The following is a 14,894-nucleotide window of genomic DNA, read 5'->3' on the forward strand; positions in this document are numbered from 1 at the left end:
CACTAGCCAGCAGGTCTGAGCATGAAGCCTTAAGTGATATTGTGACAGAGCAGAGCAACAGGCAGTGGCTGACTGGCCTCCATGCTGCTCAGGACTCTAGTGACAGTGCTGGGAACCTAAAGGTTTCAAAATTCTTAGAAGCACATTGTACCCACTCTTCTGCTTTCTGTCTGCAAATAAAATGTTACTTTATCATTATTACTGCTTATTGTTTCAGGTGCAAAGATGGCTTGAAAGGATTTACGTTCTCTGCACTCCGGTGAGTCATCTAGTATTTTGTTTATCTTTGTGGTATAGATTTACATGATGCTTGTTTAAGTAATGTCAGTGTACTTAGTTAGAATGTGGATTTATTGACTCAACAGTTTTGTTTTTCTGTGAAGCTCAGACCTCAGCTGTGGGCAATATCTCTGCTCCCAGCCCAGCTTTTATTTTCTCCCACTCATATAAAGAGAGACAATGAGAAAGAGATACCCAGAGAAGGGGAGAGATAGCACAACTCCAGAGCTACCCCAGGTGTCATGGCATTCTCATGTGGTGCTGGGACTCGAACCTGGGCTGGTAGAAACCTGTTGACTAGGTTTTTTATTTTTTTATTTTATAATATTTATTTATTTTCCCTTTTGTTGTCCTTGTTTTTTATTGTTGTTGTAGTTATTGTTGTTGTTGTTGTTGATGTTGTCATTGTTAGATTGGACAGAGAGAAATGGAGAGCAGAGGGGAAGACAGAGAGGGGGAGAGAAAGATACCTGCAGACCTGCTTCACTGCCTGTGAAGTGACTTCCCTGTATGTGGGGAGCCAGAGGCTTGAACCTGGATCGTTATGCAGGTCCTTGTGCTTCGGGTCATGTGGGCTTAACCCACTGTGCTACCCTGACTCCCTTGACTAGGTTGTTAAGATGAGAGTAATTTCAGAAGTCACAAAAACAGCTTTGTGGGCATTTCTTTAGATTGTTTCTTTTAAAACACAGCCAATCAGCAATGGCTTTGAAAACCTCTTGTGGGATAGGGGAGATAGCATAATGGTTATGCAAATAGACTTTCGTGCCTGAGGCTCCAAAATCCCAGGTTCACCCACCCCCCACAGTACCATCATAAGCCAGAGCTTATTAGTGCTCTGGCTTTTCTCTGTGTGTGTCTTTCTCTGCTTCTCTCTAAAATAAAATAAAATAAAATAAACATTAAAAAAAGGAAAGAAAACCTCTTGTGTACCTTCTAGATTGAGTTTTTTCCCAGAAGAATGAGAAGGGTTCTTCAGGGAGATTGGAAAAATAAAAGCACATGTGCATAGTTACTGGGAAATGTGTGCAGTACCAAATTAGGCCAGGTCTCATGCATTTGTCAAACTCAGCTTGGACTGTAAACTCTCAGCCACTGGAGGTTTGTTTGTTTGCTTTTTGACATTTTATTTTAATGAGAGAGAGAGAGAGAGAGAGAAAGAGCGCGAGCACTACACAGCTCTGGCTTGTGCTAATATGGGGGGTTGAACCTGGGACCTCGGAGCCTCAGGCATGAAAGGCTTATGTAGAACCATTATGCTGATTACCCATGACTTCTATTTAATTTTTTTTATTGGTGATTTAATACCAGCTCACAAAATTCTAGGGTTGCACTTTGAACCCACCACCACGGTTCATTTCCCCTTTCTCCTCTAGATGAAGACTTAAAGATCTCCTGTGCCATCTCTTAGCATAGTTGTTGGCACATGGTAAATGCTGATTAATGCTAGAATTGTATAATTTGGGCTGGCAAGATAGCTCACTAGAATAATGTTTATTTTATCATGAACATGACCCAAGTTTGAGCTTTCCCCCTTCCCCAAACACACTAAAGGAGGAAGCTTTGTGTTGCAGCCTTTTCTCTCTGTTTATTATTATTATTATTATTATTATTTAAGAAAGGAGACATTAACAAAAACAAAACCATAGGATAGGAGGGGTACAACTCCACACAATTCCCACCACCTGATCTCCATATCCCATCCCCATTTCTGATAGCTTTCCCATTTTCTATCCCTCTGGGAGTATAGACGTAGGTTCCTTGTGGGTTGCAGAAGGTGGAAGGTCTGGCTTCTGTAATTGCTTCCCCACTGAACATGGGCATTGACTGGTCAATCCATACTCCCAGTCTGCCTCTCTCTTTCCCTAGTAGGGTGGGTCTCTGGGGAAGTCAGTCCAGGGAAGTCTGGTCGGCATCATGCTGGCATCTGGAACCTGGTGGCTGAAGAGAGTTAGCATACGCAATCAAACAAATTGTTGGACAATTATGGACCTAAAGGCAGGAGTAGTACAGATGAAGTGTTAGGGGGTACTCACTGCAGACTCTTGTGTACTTCTCCTTTCAGATATATGTTTTTCCTTGGTTTATGGACACCTGTGAACATATGCTCTATCTCAGGGGACCTGGTCTATATCTAGGTTTGGGGACTTTATTGGGGAGTGGACCACCTGGAATGGAATTAGAGAGTACTATGAAAGGAAAGGTCTCACACGAGTAATGAAGCTGAAGGGTTGTCATTCCACACCTGAAGTCTCTAGACACAGTCTGAAGTGAAGCATGCTGGGGTAGCACTCATTGTGTTGATTAGGTTGCGATCGGAGGATGCAGTATTATTTGAAGAAGCATGCAGGAAAGTGGGCCCCACCTTAAGGTTCCAGGACTGGGGGAAATATAGTGGAAATGTGAGGTTCCTGCTGCCTTAGGGTTCAAGAAGACAATGGATAGTTATTGTTATCATCACATTATTTGGTAATTGGGTTAACTTGGAAAAGTCCCTTTGTTAGGGTTTCCTGTATAATACCCAGCATCTTGTAATACCCAGCATCTTATAATACCCAGCTGTGCCACTGGTTGCTTCTGTTCTACCTGGTCTAGACTTTTGAGAAAGTCAACATATCAAAGACTCAGCCTATGTATTAAAAAGACTCAGCCTGTGTTTTTAAAAGTTCGAGACATATGGTCAGTTTTTCCCCTCTCATATTAAATAGTGGTTTATATGACTACACTTTAATAGGAGTGTACATAAACACCATTCCCACCACCAAAAGACTGTGTCCCATCCCACCAAACCCCTACCCCCCCCACCCCGCTACTCTGGGAAGCCAAATGTCCAACCTCCCCCTCACCACAGGGTTTTTACTTTGGTGCCCTACTCTCGATTTAATCAGATCCTGCTTTTAGTTTCCCTTTCTGTTCTTCTTTCTCAACTTCTGTTGATAAGCGGGATCATCCCATACTCTATCTTTATGATCATACATCATCTTTATCTTTCTGACTTAGCTCACTTAACATAATTCCTTCTAGCTCCATCCAAGATGGGTCAGATAAGGTGGGTTCATTGTTCTTAATAGCTGCATAGTATTCCATTGTGTATATATACCACAGCTTTCTCAGCCACTCATCTGTTGTTGGGCACCTGGGTTGCTTCCAGGTTTTAGCTATTATGAATTGTGCTGCTATGAACATAGGTGTACACATATCTTTTTGATTGGGCATTATGGAATCCTTGGGGTATATCCCCAGGAGAGGAATTACTGGGTCATATAAAGGTCCATGTCTAGCCTTGTGAGAGTTCTCCAGACTGCTCTCCATAGAGATTGGACCAATTTACATTCCCAGCAGCAGTGCAGAAGGGTTCCTCTGTCCCCACAGCCTCTCTAACATTTGTTGCTGTTGTCCTTTTTGATGTATGCCGTTCTCATAGGCGTGTGGTGGTATCTCAATATTGTCTTTATTTACATTTCTCTGACAATCAGTGACCTGGAGCAGTTTATCATATGTTTGTTAACCTTTTGGATCTCCTCTGAAATGAATGTCTTGTTCATATCCTCTGCCCATTTTTTGGATGGGATCATTTGCTTTTTTGGTGCTAAGTTTGCTAAGCTCTTTGTATATTTTGGTTATTAGTCTCTTGTCTGAGTTTGGCATGTGAAGATATTCTCCCATTCTGTGAGGGGTCTCTTTGTTTGTGTGATAGTTTCTTTGGCTGTGCAGAAGCTTTTCAATTTGATGTAGTCCCATTGGTTTGTTTCTGCTTTAGTCTTGCCTGCAATTGGGTTTGTTTCATCAAAGATGCCCTTGAGGTTTAGGTGGGAAAAGTGTTCCACCAATGTTTTCCTCTAAGTATTTGATAGTTCCCGGTCTAACATGCAAGTCCTTGATCCATTTGGAGTTGATTTTTGTTTCTGGTGAGATAAGGTGGTTCAATTTCATTCTTCTGCATGTTACAACTCAGGTTTCCCAGCACCATTTATTGAAGAGGGCCTCCTTCTTCCAGTTAATACTTTGGGCCCCCTTATCAAAGACTAGATGTCCATAGGTGTGGGGGTTTAGTTCTGGGCTTTCAATTCTATTCCACTGGTCTGTGTGCCTATTTTTGTTCCAGTACCAGGCTGTTTTGATGATGATGGCCTTGCAATTCTAGGTGTTTTCTGGTTCCAGATAAATGATTGTAGTTTTTGTTCTATTCTCTTAAAGAAGCTTTGATGGGCATCACATTAAATTTGTATATGGCTCTGGGAAGAATATTCATTTTGATGATATTTTTTCTTCTAATCCATGAGCATGGGATGTCTTTCCATTTCTTGGTCTCAGTTTCTATTTCCTTGAATAGTGACTCATTGTTTTCAGTATACAGGTCTTTCACTTCTTTGGTCAGCTTTATTCCTAGGTATTTTATTGATTTTGCTGCAAGAGTGAATGGGAGTGATTTCTGGATGTCTTCTTCAGTTTCAGTGTTTGCATAAAGAAATGCAATGTTTATTTTATAATGAACATTACCCAAGTTTGAACTCCCTCCCAACACACTAAAGGAAGCTTTGTGTTGCAGCCTTGTCTCTCTTTTTTTTAAAATAATATTTTTAAATTTATTTTTTATTCCAATTTCTTGGGGTGAATAACTCTGAAATGTCCAGGAGGTCTAGTCTATCCATCTCTTCAATTAGTTCTGTTTCTTTGTTAGTTCTCTGCTTAGTTGATCTAAGTGTGAGAGTGGGGTGCTGAAGTGTGTCCTATTACTGTGTTACTATTGATGTATTTTTGTAGCTCTTTCAGTAAGTTTCTCATGTATTTAGATGTGCCCTCATTAGGTGCATATATCTTAGTAATTGTTAAATCTTTCTTGGTTAACTGATCCTCTGAGCAATATGTAATGTCCATGCCTATCTTTTAATTACTTTATTTATTTTAGAGTCTATTGTATCAAAGATGAGAATAGCTGTTCCTGCCCTTTTTTGTGGTACATTGGCTTTCTGATAGTTTCCCATCCTTTCACTTTAAGTCTGTGTTTGTCTTGTTGGTTCAGGCAGATGGGATTCTTGCAGACAGTGTACGGTTGGGTTGTGTTTTCTGATCCATACTCCTACTCTGTGTCTTTTAATATGTGAGTTTAAGAAATTGATATTTACTGATATTATGGATTTAAAGTATTGCATTGCCATTATTCAACTTTTTTTTTGTTTGATCTGACATATGGCAAGTTTTTTTGGTGGTGTTGCTCATACTTATAGGAGGCCTTTCGAAATTCTTTCAGGGCAGGGTTTGTGATAGTTGCCTACTTTAACTGTTGCTTGTCTGAGAAGGTTTTTATCCCTCCATCTAGTCAGAAAGACAGCATGACAGGATATATTATCCTTGGCTGAAGCCTTTTTTCATTGAGAGCTCAGTAAATGTCTTGCCATTATCCTCTGGCTTTTAGAGTTTGTATGGAGAAGTCTGCTGATAGTCTTACAGGTTTTTCCCTGTATGTGACTTTTTGTTTTTCTGTTAGCAGCCTTCAGGATCTTTTCTTTATCCTTACTTCTTTCCATTGTAACTTTGATGTGTATTGGTGTTCAGTTCTGGGTTGATTCTGTTTGGAACTCTGTGGGCCTCCTGAATCTTGATCTCCTTTCTGTTGTTTAGGGTGGGGAAATTTTCTTCTATTATATCCTCTAGAGTGCCTTCTTCTCCTTCCTCTCTTTCTTCCTCTAGTAGCCCAATTATGTGTATATTACTTCTCTTGAAGTCATCCCATATGTCTCTGTTGTTCTGTTCAATGTCTCTCAATCTCATTTTTAGGTGTTTTAATTCTTTCTTATTTTAATTCATACTTGGTCTGGCTATTTATTCTGTTTTCTGCTTCTGTTACTCTGCTCTCCCCTCTCTTGGCTTCTCTCATCAGTTCAGCTATTTTTTTTTTTTTTTTTTTTTACCTTTTCAGTTACAGTGTTAGCTTATTCTGCTAGCTGGCTTTTTAGCTCAGCTATTTCAGCTTTTAGTTCCCTAATTACCTCCAGATAGCTTGTGTTTTATTTCAGGTTCTCATTGGCTATTTCCCTATTTCTGGTAGTATTTTTCTCAAAAGCTCTCATTCCTGAAATTAGTGTATCAATTAATATTTGAGTATTTTCTTCATTTTTAGTTGCTTCTGGCTTACTTGGAATATCTTCTAGGTTCCTCTCCTGACTCATTGTGGTAATTGGTTTAACTGTCTTTGATTTAACCATGTTGTTTTTTGGTGTGTTTTGTAGTTTGTGTCTTGGATGTTGCTGTGCAGTTATTGTATTGTGCAAGGGAAAGCCACACTAAGCCAAAATCCTCTCACAAATGGTATCACAAGTGGTTTTGCTTTCTTTGTTCTTTAAGCTCCTTTTTGCTGGCTTATAGATGATTTATAATTTTCCACTTTGGTTCCTTTTTGACTCCTCCTGTATAGTTTATCTCCTGTAGACCTGAAAATCCTGTTTTCATGTAGAATTCCCAGGGTTTGAATCAATTTTGAGGGAAAGTCTGTCTCCTTGCTGCTCTCAGGTCTCCATCTAATTTATTTACTTATTTATTTTGGATTTTTTTTTCTTTTTTCTTTCTTTCTTTCTTTCTTTCTTTCTTTCTTTCTTTATTTATTTCCTTTTGTTGCCCTTGTTGTCTTATTGTTGTAGTTATTATTGATGTTGTTGGATAGGACAGAGAGAAATGGAGAGAGGAAGGGAAGACAGAGAGGGGGAGAGAAAGACAGACACCTGCAGACCTGCTTCATCGCCTGTAAAGCAACTCCCCTGCAGGTGGGGAGCGGGGGGCTCGAACCAGGATCCTTATGCCGGTCCTTGTGCTTAGCGCCACATGCGCTTAACCCGCTGCGCTACTGCCTGACCCCCTAATTTATTTTTTATTAGGTAGGATAGAGAGAAATTGAGAGAGGGAAACAGAATTGTGTTCTATTGGGTTCCAGAATGTTGGCTGTTTTTTTTTTTCTTTTTCTTCTTCTCCTCCTCCTCCTCTCCTTCCTACTAATTGAAGAATGACTATCACTGTTGGGGGAGAGGGGGATTGTTCTGGATACAAGTGAATCATGCTAGCATCAGCATGAAGATTACCAACATGAAATGTGGGGACCACAGAGAAGTCAGCTCAGTTGAATGCAGAGTTTATCCTAGGAAGTGGGGGGATTCTTAGGAGAGGCAGAAGAGGGCAAGAATGTGGAGGATGGGGGAGAAGACGGGAGAAATAACACAAATCTGGGCTTGACAAAACCCTTACCTCCTTCCCTCATTTCTTCTTATATGCCCTGGATCCTTGCGAAAACTCAATATGTGCCTTTCTCCCTTGCCTCCACATAAGAAACAGTGAGTGGTGTGTTTAAGGAAAATCTGTGATGAGAGGCCTGAGTGAGCTTCCTTTATCTGCTCTAGCCTAGTGTTCCCATGTAGTTTATACAGAGTGGTAGTGGAATAGTATTTATGTATTATCATTTTGTTGATGATGTAATGGCTTACAGGACACTTATTGACACATGGGTGCAATTTCTCATCTCCCTAAGACAGGTGTCTACAGAACAGTCTCACCTACAAGTTAGGTCCTTTCTCTACCATCATGTGCCAGGACCCCCCAAACTCCACCCCCAACCCTTCTTCCCTAGAATCCTTTGCTTTGGTGCAGTACATCATACCCAGTTCAATTTGCACCCTGTATTTTCTCATTCTGTCCCTTTTTCTTTAGTTCAGCCTATGAGTGAGGTCATCTGGTATTCATCCTTATCTTTCTGGTTTATCTCACTCAACATGGTTTTAAACTCTGCCAGCCAGAATCCCAGCCTTCTAGTTTGTCATCTCAGGTGCACACTGCCCTCTGCTGGCAGCTCCTGGCCTGTCCCTCCAGCTCGTGAAGGAGGCCTCAGTGGATGGGCTTCACTGTGGACAGCTGCCCCTGCCTTTTCTTTCTCTTTCCCACTACCTTCTACCTTTTCTGTTTCTTGGTCATAGGCCCTGTGCTCTGTGTAGGACCTGTGGCGTTGGGTTAGTGGTCACTTGTATTCAGCCTACATTCTGTGATACTTTGTGAAATTGCAACGGGTGGACTTGCGAAAGCTTCATCATCCTTCTATGAACTGTGACCCAACAGCACAAGTGAAAACTCTGACCGAGATAGTGATTGTTCATAAACTATTTGACATATACATGAAGTGACAGCTATATCCACCCTGGTAAAGTTGCAAGAGGCGCATGATGAAGTTGAGTTAATGGGGGAGGTAGGAGGGGAGCTGAGCAGGCTGAGGTGGAGGAGGATAGTCAAGCATTTTTTGCGCATTTCTATTTATTACATCATGTGCATATTAGAAAATATCACCAGTACAGTTACTAATGATTTTTGATCCAACTGGTTAAAAATCGGAGGGGTGGAGTGGGAAATATTGTTTGTCCCTGGAAAGAAAGTCAGGAATAAAATAGTTGACCTCTGAACCATCCATCTCTAAACATGTATACCTGAAGGTTTTTCTGTAGTCTGATTAGGTATTGTTTGAGAAGGATGAATTCCCCTCCACCAAAAGGATTTTGTCATATAGCCAGAAATGGATGAAAGATTGGTTATGCTCTTTATAAAGAAAAAATGGAAAATGCAGTCGGGTTTTCAAGACAGGAAGACTGTCTTCTTCTGGATGTGGTTTCCTTCCCTAGAGAAATCAATAGATTGGAATGGCATCAAGTTGCACATCTCCCAAGGAAGCCATGTGGGGACATATGGAGCCTCGACGTTCACTGCTTCTCCTCTAATCCCCTCTGCTTCTCTGAGAGTGTCTAGATGACCTTCTATAGCACTGCAGCTGCTCCAGGGCTCAGCAGGACACCAGACAGAAACTCAGAGTGAAAAATGAGAAACATTCCACTGTAACCCTGGGCTTTAGAGAGAAAATAAGTGAAAGATCGGATTTTCAGTCATAAATGAGTAGATCCAAGTTATTGGTTCATTTGTTTCTTTGGGAAGCCTTAAGCACTCTAGCTAAATGGATGCTTCATGAAAGTGCTGTTCTGGTGGTTAACTGAATTTATTAGACTTTAAAATGCCTGCATTGTGAAAGAAAGGAGTATTAACATTCTCTGAGCAATCATATTTCTTTTTTTTTTTAAAAGAGTAGAGGGGGTATAGTGATAAACAGAACAGTTGATGATGCGTGGGTACATTTTTTTTCATTTGAGTAATAAATTTTCTTAAACTTACTTTAAAAAAAAATGATTAGAAGGTCATCAAAATAGCTACTGAGCAGTGCACTTCTTTGTTATGTGTGAGACCCAGGTTTGAGCCCAGCCCCCACCACGTTAAAGGAAGCTTCAGTGCTGTGGTCTTTTTTCCCCTATCTCTCTACCTTACTTTTTCTATCTGAAAAAGAAAAAAAAAAGAGAATAATTATATTTTGTGTTAATTGTGAAAAATACTTGAAATGATAAATTAGTGTCCAAAAAGTATTTGTTGTAAACAATATCTGTTTTCATCTCTCATTGATTGTGCTCTCTCCTCTAGGTTCATTGTAGGGAAGGAAGAAATTCCCACACATTCTTACTCCCCGGAGGCTGCGTACATGAAAGTGGAACAAAAAACAGAGAAACACAAGGAAAAGCCCAGAAGAAGGAACATAATTGCGCTAGTCAGTACACTTATGGACTCAATGTGAGTTCCTTCCCAAGTGACAGTTTAGCACACGCTGCCAGTTATCTTTTAGGTTCCTCAGATGCCTGGGGTCTCTTGGGTTTCTTTTCAGGTATTTTTTTTTTTTGCCTCCAGGGTTAATGCAGGAGCTCAGTGCTTGCACCATGAATCCACTGCTCCTAGAGGCTATTTTTTCCCTTTTGTTGCCCTTGTTGTTTAACATTGTTGTGGTTATTATTATTGTTGTTATTGATGCCGTTATTGGATAGGACAGAGAGAAATAGAGAGGAGGGGAAGACAGATAGGGGATAGAAAGGTAGACACCTGCAGACTTGTCTCACCACTCATGAAGCAACCCTTCTTTTCAGGTAATTTTCATCGGTAACGGTACATAGGATTTTATGGTAGTAAGTGTGTGACAGCAAGTAAATGTTAGTTCTTATTTCTGGCAGAAGTACAGACCACCATGTGCCCTCAAAATAAACTTATATGTAACTGAAAGCCTTCTCTGGTTCATACGAGGCAGAATGGGGACTTAAAGGAGTCCCACAAAGGAGTGTGTGCTCACTGAAATGTGCTAGGTTTGGAAAGAGAGACAGGTACTGAGAGATGCCAGTGAGACAGGAGTTAAAAGGAGTGAGCCTTTAAAGGGCATCTTAGGAGAGTGGAACATCTCTGGGCTTTTGCAATAAAATGAGAGATATGTATTTGTACCATGGGCCAAGGAGTCTGTTTTTCATACAAAGAAGTTTGTATTTGTATTTTGTATGTAGAGATTGACAGAAATTAACATAATGGTTTCAAGTTGGAACATCAGCCAACAACATAATCTTAGCAATGATGTTTTGTAATTTGATGTAATCCTTATCTACATTAAATCCTTATTTAATAACTATTTATGATATGATTATAAGAGTACAGGGGTGTATTAGGGAGAGTCAAGAGAGTATAGAATGTGTGAGCAATAGAGAAAGTTAAAGAATCGGCTACAGGAAGTTGAGCCTGTTAAGAGATCAGACTTATGGGGCTGCGGAAATAACTCACTTGGATAGTTTGCTATTTTGCCATGTGTGCCACCAAGGTTCGAACCCTATCCTCACTGCACTGAAGGAAGCTTTCTTACTGTGGTCTCTTTCACTCTCTGCCTGTCTCTAAAAAAAGAAGAAGAAAGAAAGAAAGAAAGAAAGAAAGAAAGAAAGAAAGAAAGAGAGGGGAAGGGGAAAGAATAATGTTTGATTCACATTTTGTGTTTGGCAGCTTTGTAACTTTCTGTTAAAGATTTGTTGTATGTATTTCACATGAGATATAGTTTCACACAAGAGAAAGGCGGTACATGCAATACTGGAGATTGAACCTGGAGCCTCAGGCATGCAAGCCCTGGACTCTGCAGGTTAAGCTGTTTCCCTGGTCATGCTCTGTGACTCTTTACTGGGTGGATTAACCACTCTGCAATCAAAAGTTCTTGCTGATTAAGCAGAGATCATTATCTCTGTTAAAGAGTTCTGTGGGGGCCAGGAAACAGCTCACCTCTCAGAGCATGCACCTTACCCTGTGCCAGCCCCTGGGGACAATGCCTAGCACCAGTGGAAGCACCATGGGCAGCACTGGGAGGACTCCATAGAGAGTGGAGCAGTGCTGTCATCTCTCTCTCTCTCTCTCTCTCTCTCTCTCACACACACACACACACACACACACACACACACACTCACTCACTCAAAATAAAGAGTGGCACGACTGGGAAATATGCAGTGAAAACACACCCAGCTTTTTATGCCCATGGCCCCAGAAGGCCTAGGTTCACTTCCCAGCACTACCATATGCCAGAGCTGAGCAGTGCCTTAGTGTTCCTTCCCCTCCCATTCTCATGAAAATAAATCTATAAAAGGCAACAAAAAAAACTTCTCAAAAAAATAAAAATTGTTCTGGAAAAAATAGCTCACCTGGATAGTGCACTGTTTTGCCATTCATGTGATTTCCCCACACACACACATACACACAGTAGAGGAAACTTCAGTTCTATGGGATATCTCTGTTTCTGGCTATTTCCACCTGAAAAAGTCAACTCAGGGCAGTGAAATCCCAGGGATGGATGGATGGATGGATGGATGGATGGATGGATGGATGGATGGATGGATGGATGAAGTAATGTCATCAAAAAAACCAGTTGCTGCTCAGTGGTACTACTGCATGTACATGAAGCCTGGGGCTCTGTGGCAGTAGCTGAGAAAGGTCTTTGAAGAGGTGGCTTAGAGGCACTGACAGATGCTTGACAGCAGTCATCCTTTGTCTGACTCAGCTCCTCTCCAGCCCAGCTGTAGTCAGCCTTAGCCACCAGGGACCAGGAGTGTTCCAGCACTTCAGTGACAACAAGGCTATGGCCAGAACACAAACAGGTTGTCACTGGGAAAGGAATTCAGTGTGCCCATGCGGAAGCGCAGACTGCGTTTCAGTAAAGCTCTATAGCTGAGTTGCAAATGGGAATCAGAAAGATTTGGGGGCAGTCAACAACTTAGCCTTTTATAAACAGGAAACTGTACCTGTGTTCCAACTATGGAGGTGATTCATTGACACCAGTATGAAAGGCTTAGTTAATGTGGCTACTTCTTTTGGACCAGGACCTCCTCAAAGAGAAAAGGAAAGAGCTAAATCCACATCAGAGATTCTGTTTGCTTTCTTAGGACCTGGTATGAATGCATAGCCCTGGAGTCAGCACACTTGAGAATTAAAAATGAGTGAATCATGAACAGTAGTTTTCTTACCAGAAGCATCTATGAAATGCTGGGAGAGCCAAACAGTTCACAGTCAAATCACACTCTAGCCGACATCTGATTTCCCACATCATCTATTTCTGTTACTGATTTAAAAAAAAAAAAAAAACAACTCCAAGTCCTAGCACTCCATTGTGTATCTTTTCCAGATGTTTCCTCTCAAATATAATTAAGCGAACATTCCTGTAACCTGAACACACTCTCATTATGATTCTTGCTCAAGTGCTGGCCTCATGGATGATTTATGAACGTTAGGCTCGACAGTGAACAATCGAAAGCTTCCAAAAGGTTGGGCCTAACACAGAGAATATGCACATTTCTGTCATATGTAGTCACAAATAGATATAAGTCTGGACTCTCCGCTTCACATCAAATACTTGGCTGTGGCCACATATTTCACACAAGGTCTCAGAGCAACAGAAAGAAAACAGAAACCTGTTATCTTTGCTTTTGCATTTCCTACGAACCCAAATGATGCTGCCATTTGAAATAGAGTGGATGACATTTTCTCCTTTGTGGGTTAGAGAGTTTCAAGCAGAGTTGTACATAGACACCTTTTAATGTAACTATGTGTTTGTTTTTAATTTCAGATGTAAACATGGACCAAGGCATAGATGTTGTAAGCATTATGAAGATAATTGCATCTCTTACTGCATTAAAGTGAGTGTGCCCAAGTATCTGCTTTGTTAACTGTAGGAGGTTATAGAAATAACTTTTTCATGAACTCTATTCTGCATTCCTCTGCTGTGTGTCTTAATTCCATAGTAAAATACTTTTTCAAGTCTTGAGTATGTTTTTTCATACTATGCTTAGATTCTGGGAGAGTCCTCATAATGAGCTTTCTGTAGTCTGTCTCTGATAGTCTCTCTATATCTGTAATTCCTTGGAGTCTGTTTCGTTTCTGTCCGACTGATGTGGCATGCTTAGATGTTTGTTCCTATTTCTCTGCTTATGCATTTATTATGCTGGTTATTGCTGGCCAGCAGGTAGTGCTATTGTTGTGATCTCTAAGCTTCTCTTGTTAATATGTTTTGTAGCGATTGGGGTAGAGGTTGGGTTGGGCTGTCTTATGGTCACACATATTCTGGTTTTTTGTTTGTTTGTTGTGTGTGTGTGTGTGTGTGTGTGTGTGTGTGTGTGTGTGTCCTTGTCTTAAATTCAGAAGGCTAAAAACTCCCTGAGTCAAAGATTGAGAGGTTTTAAGCTTCATTCTCTTCTCCTCTGGCACTGGGAGCTACCTTCACTGCTTGCTATGCATAAACACAGGATGGCGTGGCTCTATGCTATGCAGCCTCTGGGGGAGCTCTGATTTGACTACGTTAAACTTTCAACCCAGCCCCTTCTTGCCCCAACCACACGCAAGCACCCACCTGAGGCTGCAAGTGTTTCAGCTGTAGTTGATGAATTCTTTTTGGGTTTCTTGTTGCTGTATTTATTTGTTGTTTTGGGTGGAGAAGTGATTTCACCCTTGGCCATGCCTCCTAGAAATAACTACTAATTTTTTTTTGAAAGATTTATTTCATCAGTTAATGAAAGAAAAGGGAGAGAGAGATCCAAAACATCACTCTGACACATGTGATGCTGGGGCTTGAACTCTGGGCCTTGTGCCCAAGAGTTCGGTACTTTATCTACTGCACCACCTTCTGGGTCACTGAAAAGTGTTTTCCAATTAGATGGAAAAGCTGACAATAATTGTTATCACTCTATGTACTCTGATCTAAAGACATTTGTAATAACGGTTTACTTTTAAGTTTACTTTTAGCTTTACTTACTTACCAGAGCTTTAGTCAAGCAACTTTAAAATCATTTCATTAAAAATTAGACAAGGTGAACCTTGGACTGGCTGGGGTGTGTTGCAGCAAGCAAAGGACTTTGCACTGGGGGAGCAGAAAAATCAGAAGATGGTGTGACAAGAGCACAAAGGGTAGGAACACAGTCTCTGGAGTGTGAGTACTGGACTCTGTGCCTACTCTTTACCCACCTGCCAGTGGGCATCCATAGTCACTGCACCCACCCTGCAGAAGCATCTGGTTAACCCTGGAAAACACAAAGGCTTCTGAGACCTGCCAGTCACTGGAACACATCTACAGTTGTGCTGTTTTGTAGACACCAGCTCTGCTCTGTGACAGAGGCTGCCTCACCCCCACCCCAGGTGATGGCCCTGGTGCCTCTCCCTGCTCACTACTCTGGATACTGCTGGCCACTGGCCTGTAGTTTGTGGTGATGTGC

At 41.2% G+C, this 14,894-nt stretch overlaps 1 protein-coding gene across 3 annotated transcripts in view; it reads left to right on the forward strand.

The window, feature by feature from the left end:
* Window positions 1-14,894, forward strand: part of TMEM135 (transmembrane protein 135) — a 239,084-nt gene that overhangs the window by 200,477 nt on the left and 23,713 nt on the right. For all 3 annotated transcript variants that reach the window (XM_060177393.1, XM_060177392.1, XM_060177391.1), the window contains 3 exons: window positions 218-259; window positions 9,772-9,918; window positions 13,256-13,325. In XM_060177393.1, the coding sequence (XP_060033376.1) occupies window positions 218-259; window positions 9,772-9,918; window positions 13,256-13,325 (259 nt within the window). The remainder of the gene's footprint in view (window positions 1-217; window positions 260-9,771; window positions 9,919-13,255; window positions 13,326-14,894) is intronic.

Source organism: Erinaceus europaeus, chromosome 17 (genome assembly GCF_950295315.1).
Source record: "Erinaceus europaeus chromosome 17, mEriEur2.1, whole genome shotgun sequence".
NCBI lineage: Eukaryota > Metazoa > Chordata > Mammalia > Eulipotyphla > Erinaceidae > Erinaceus > Erinaceus europaeus.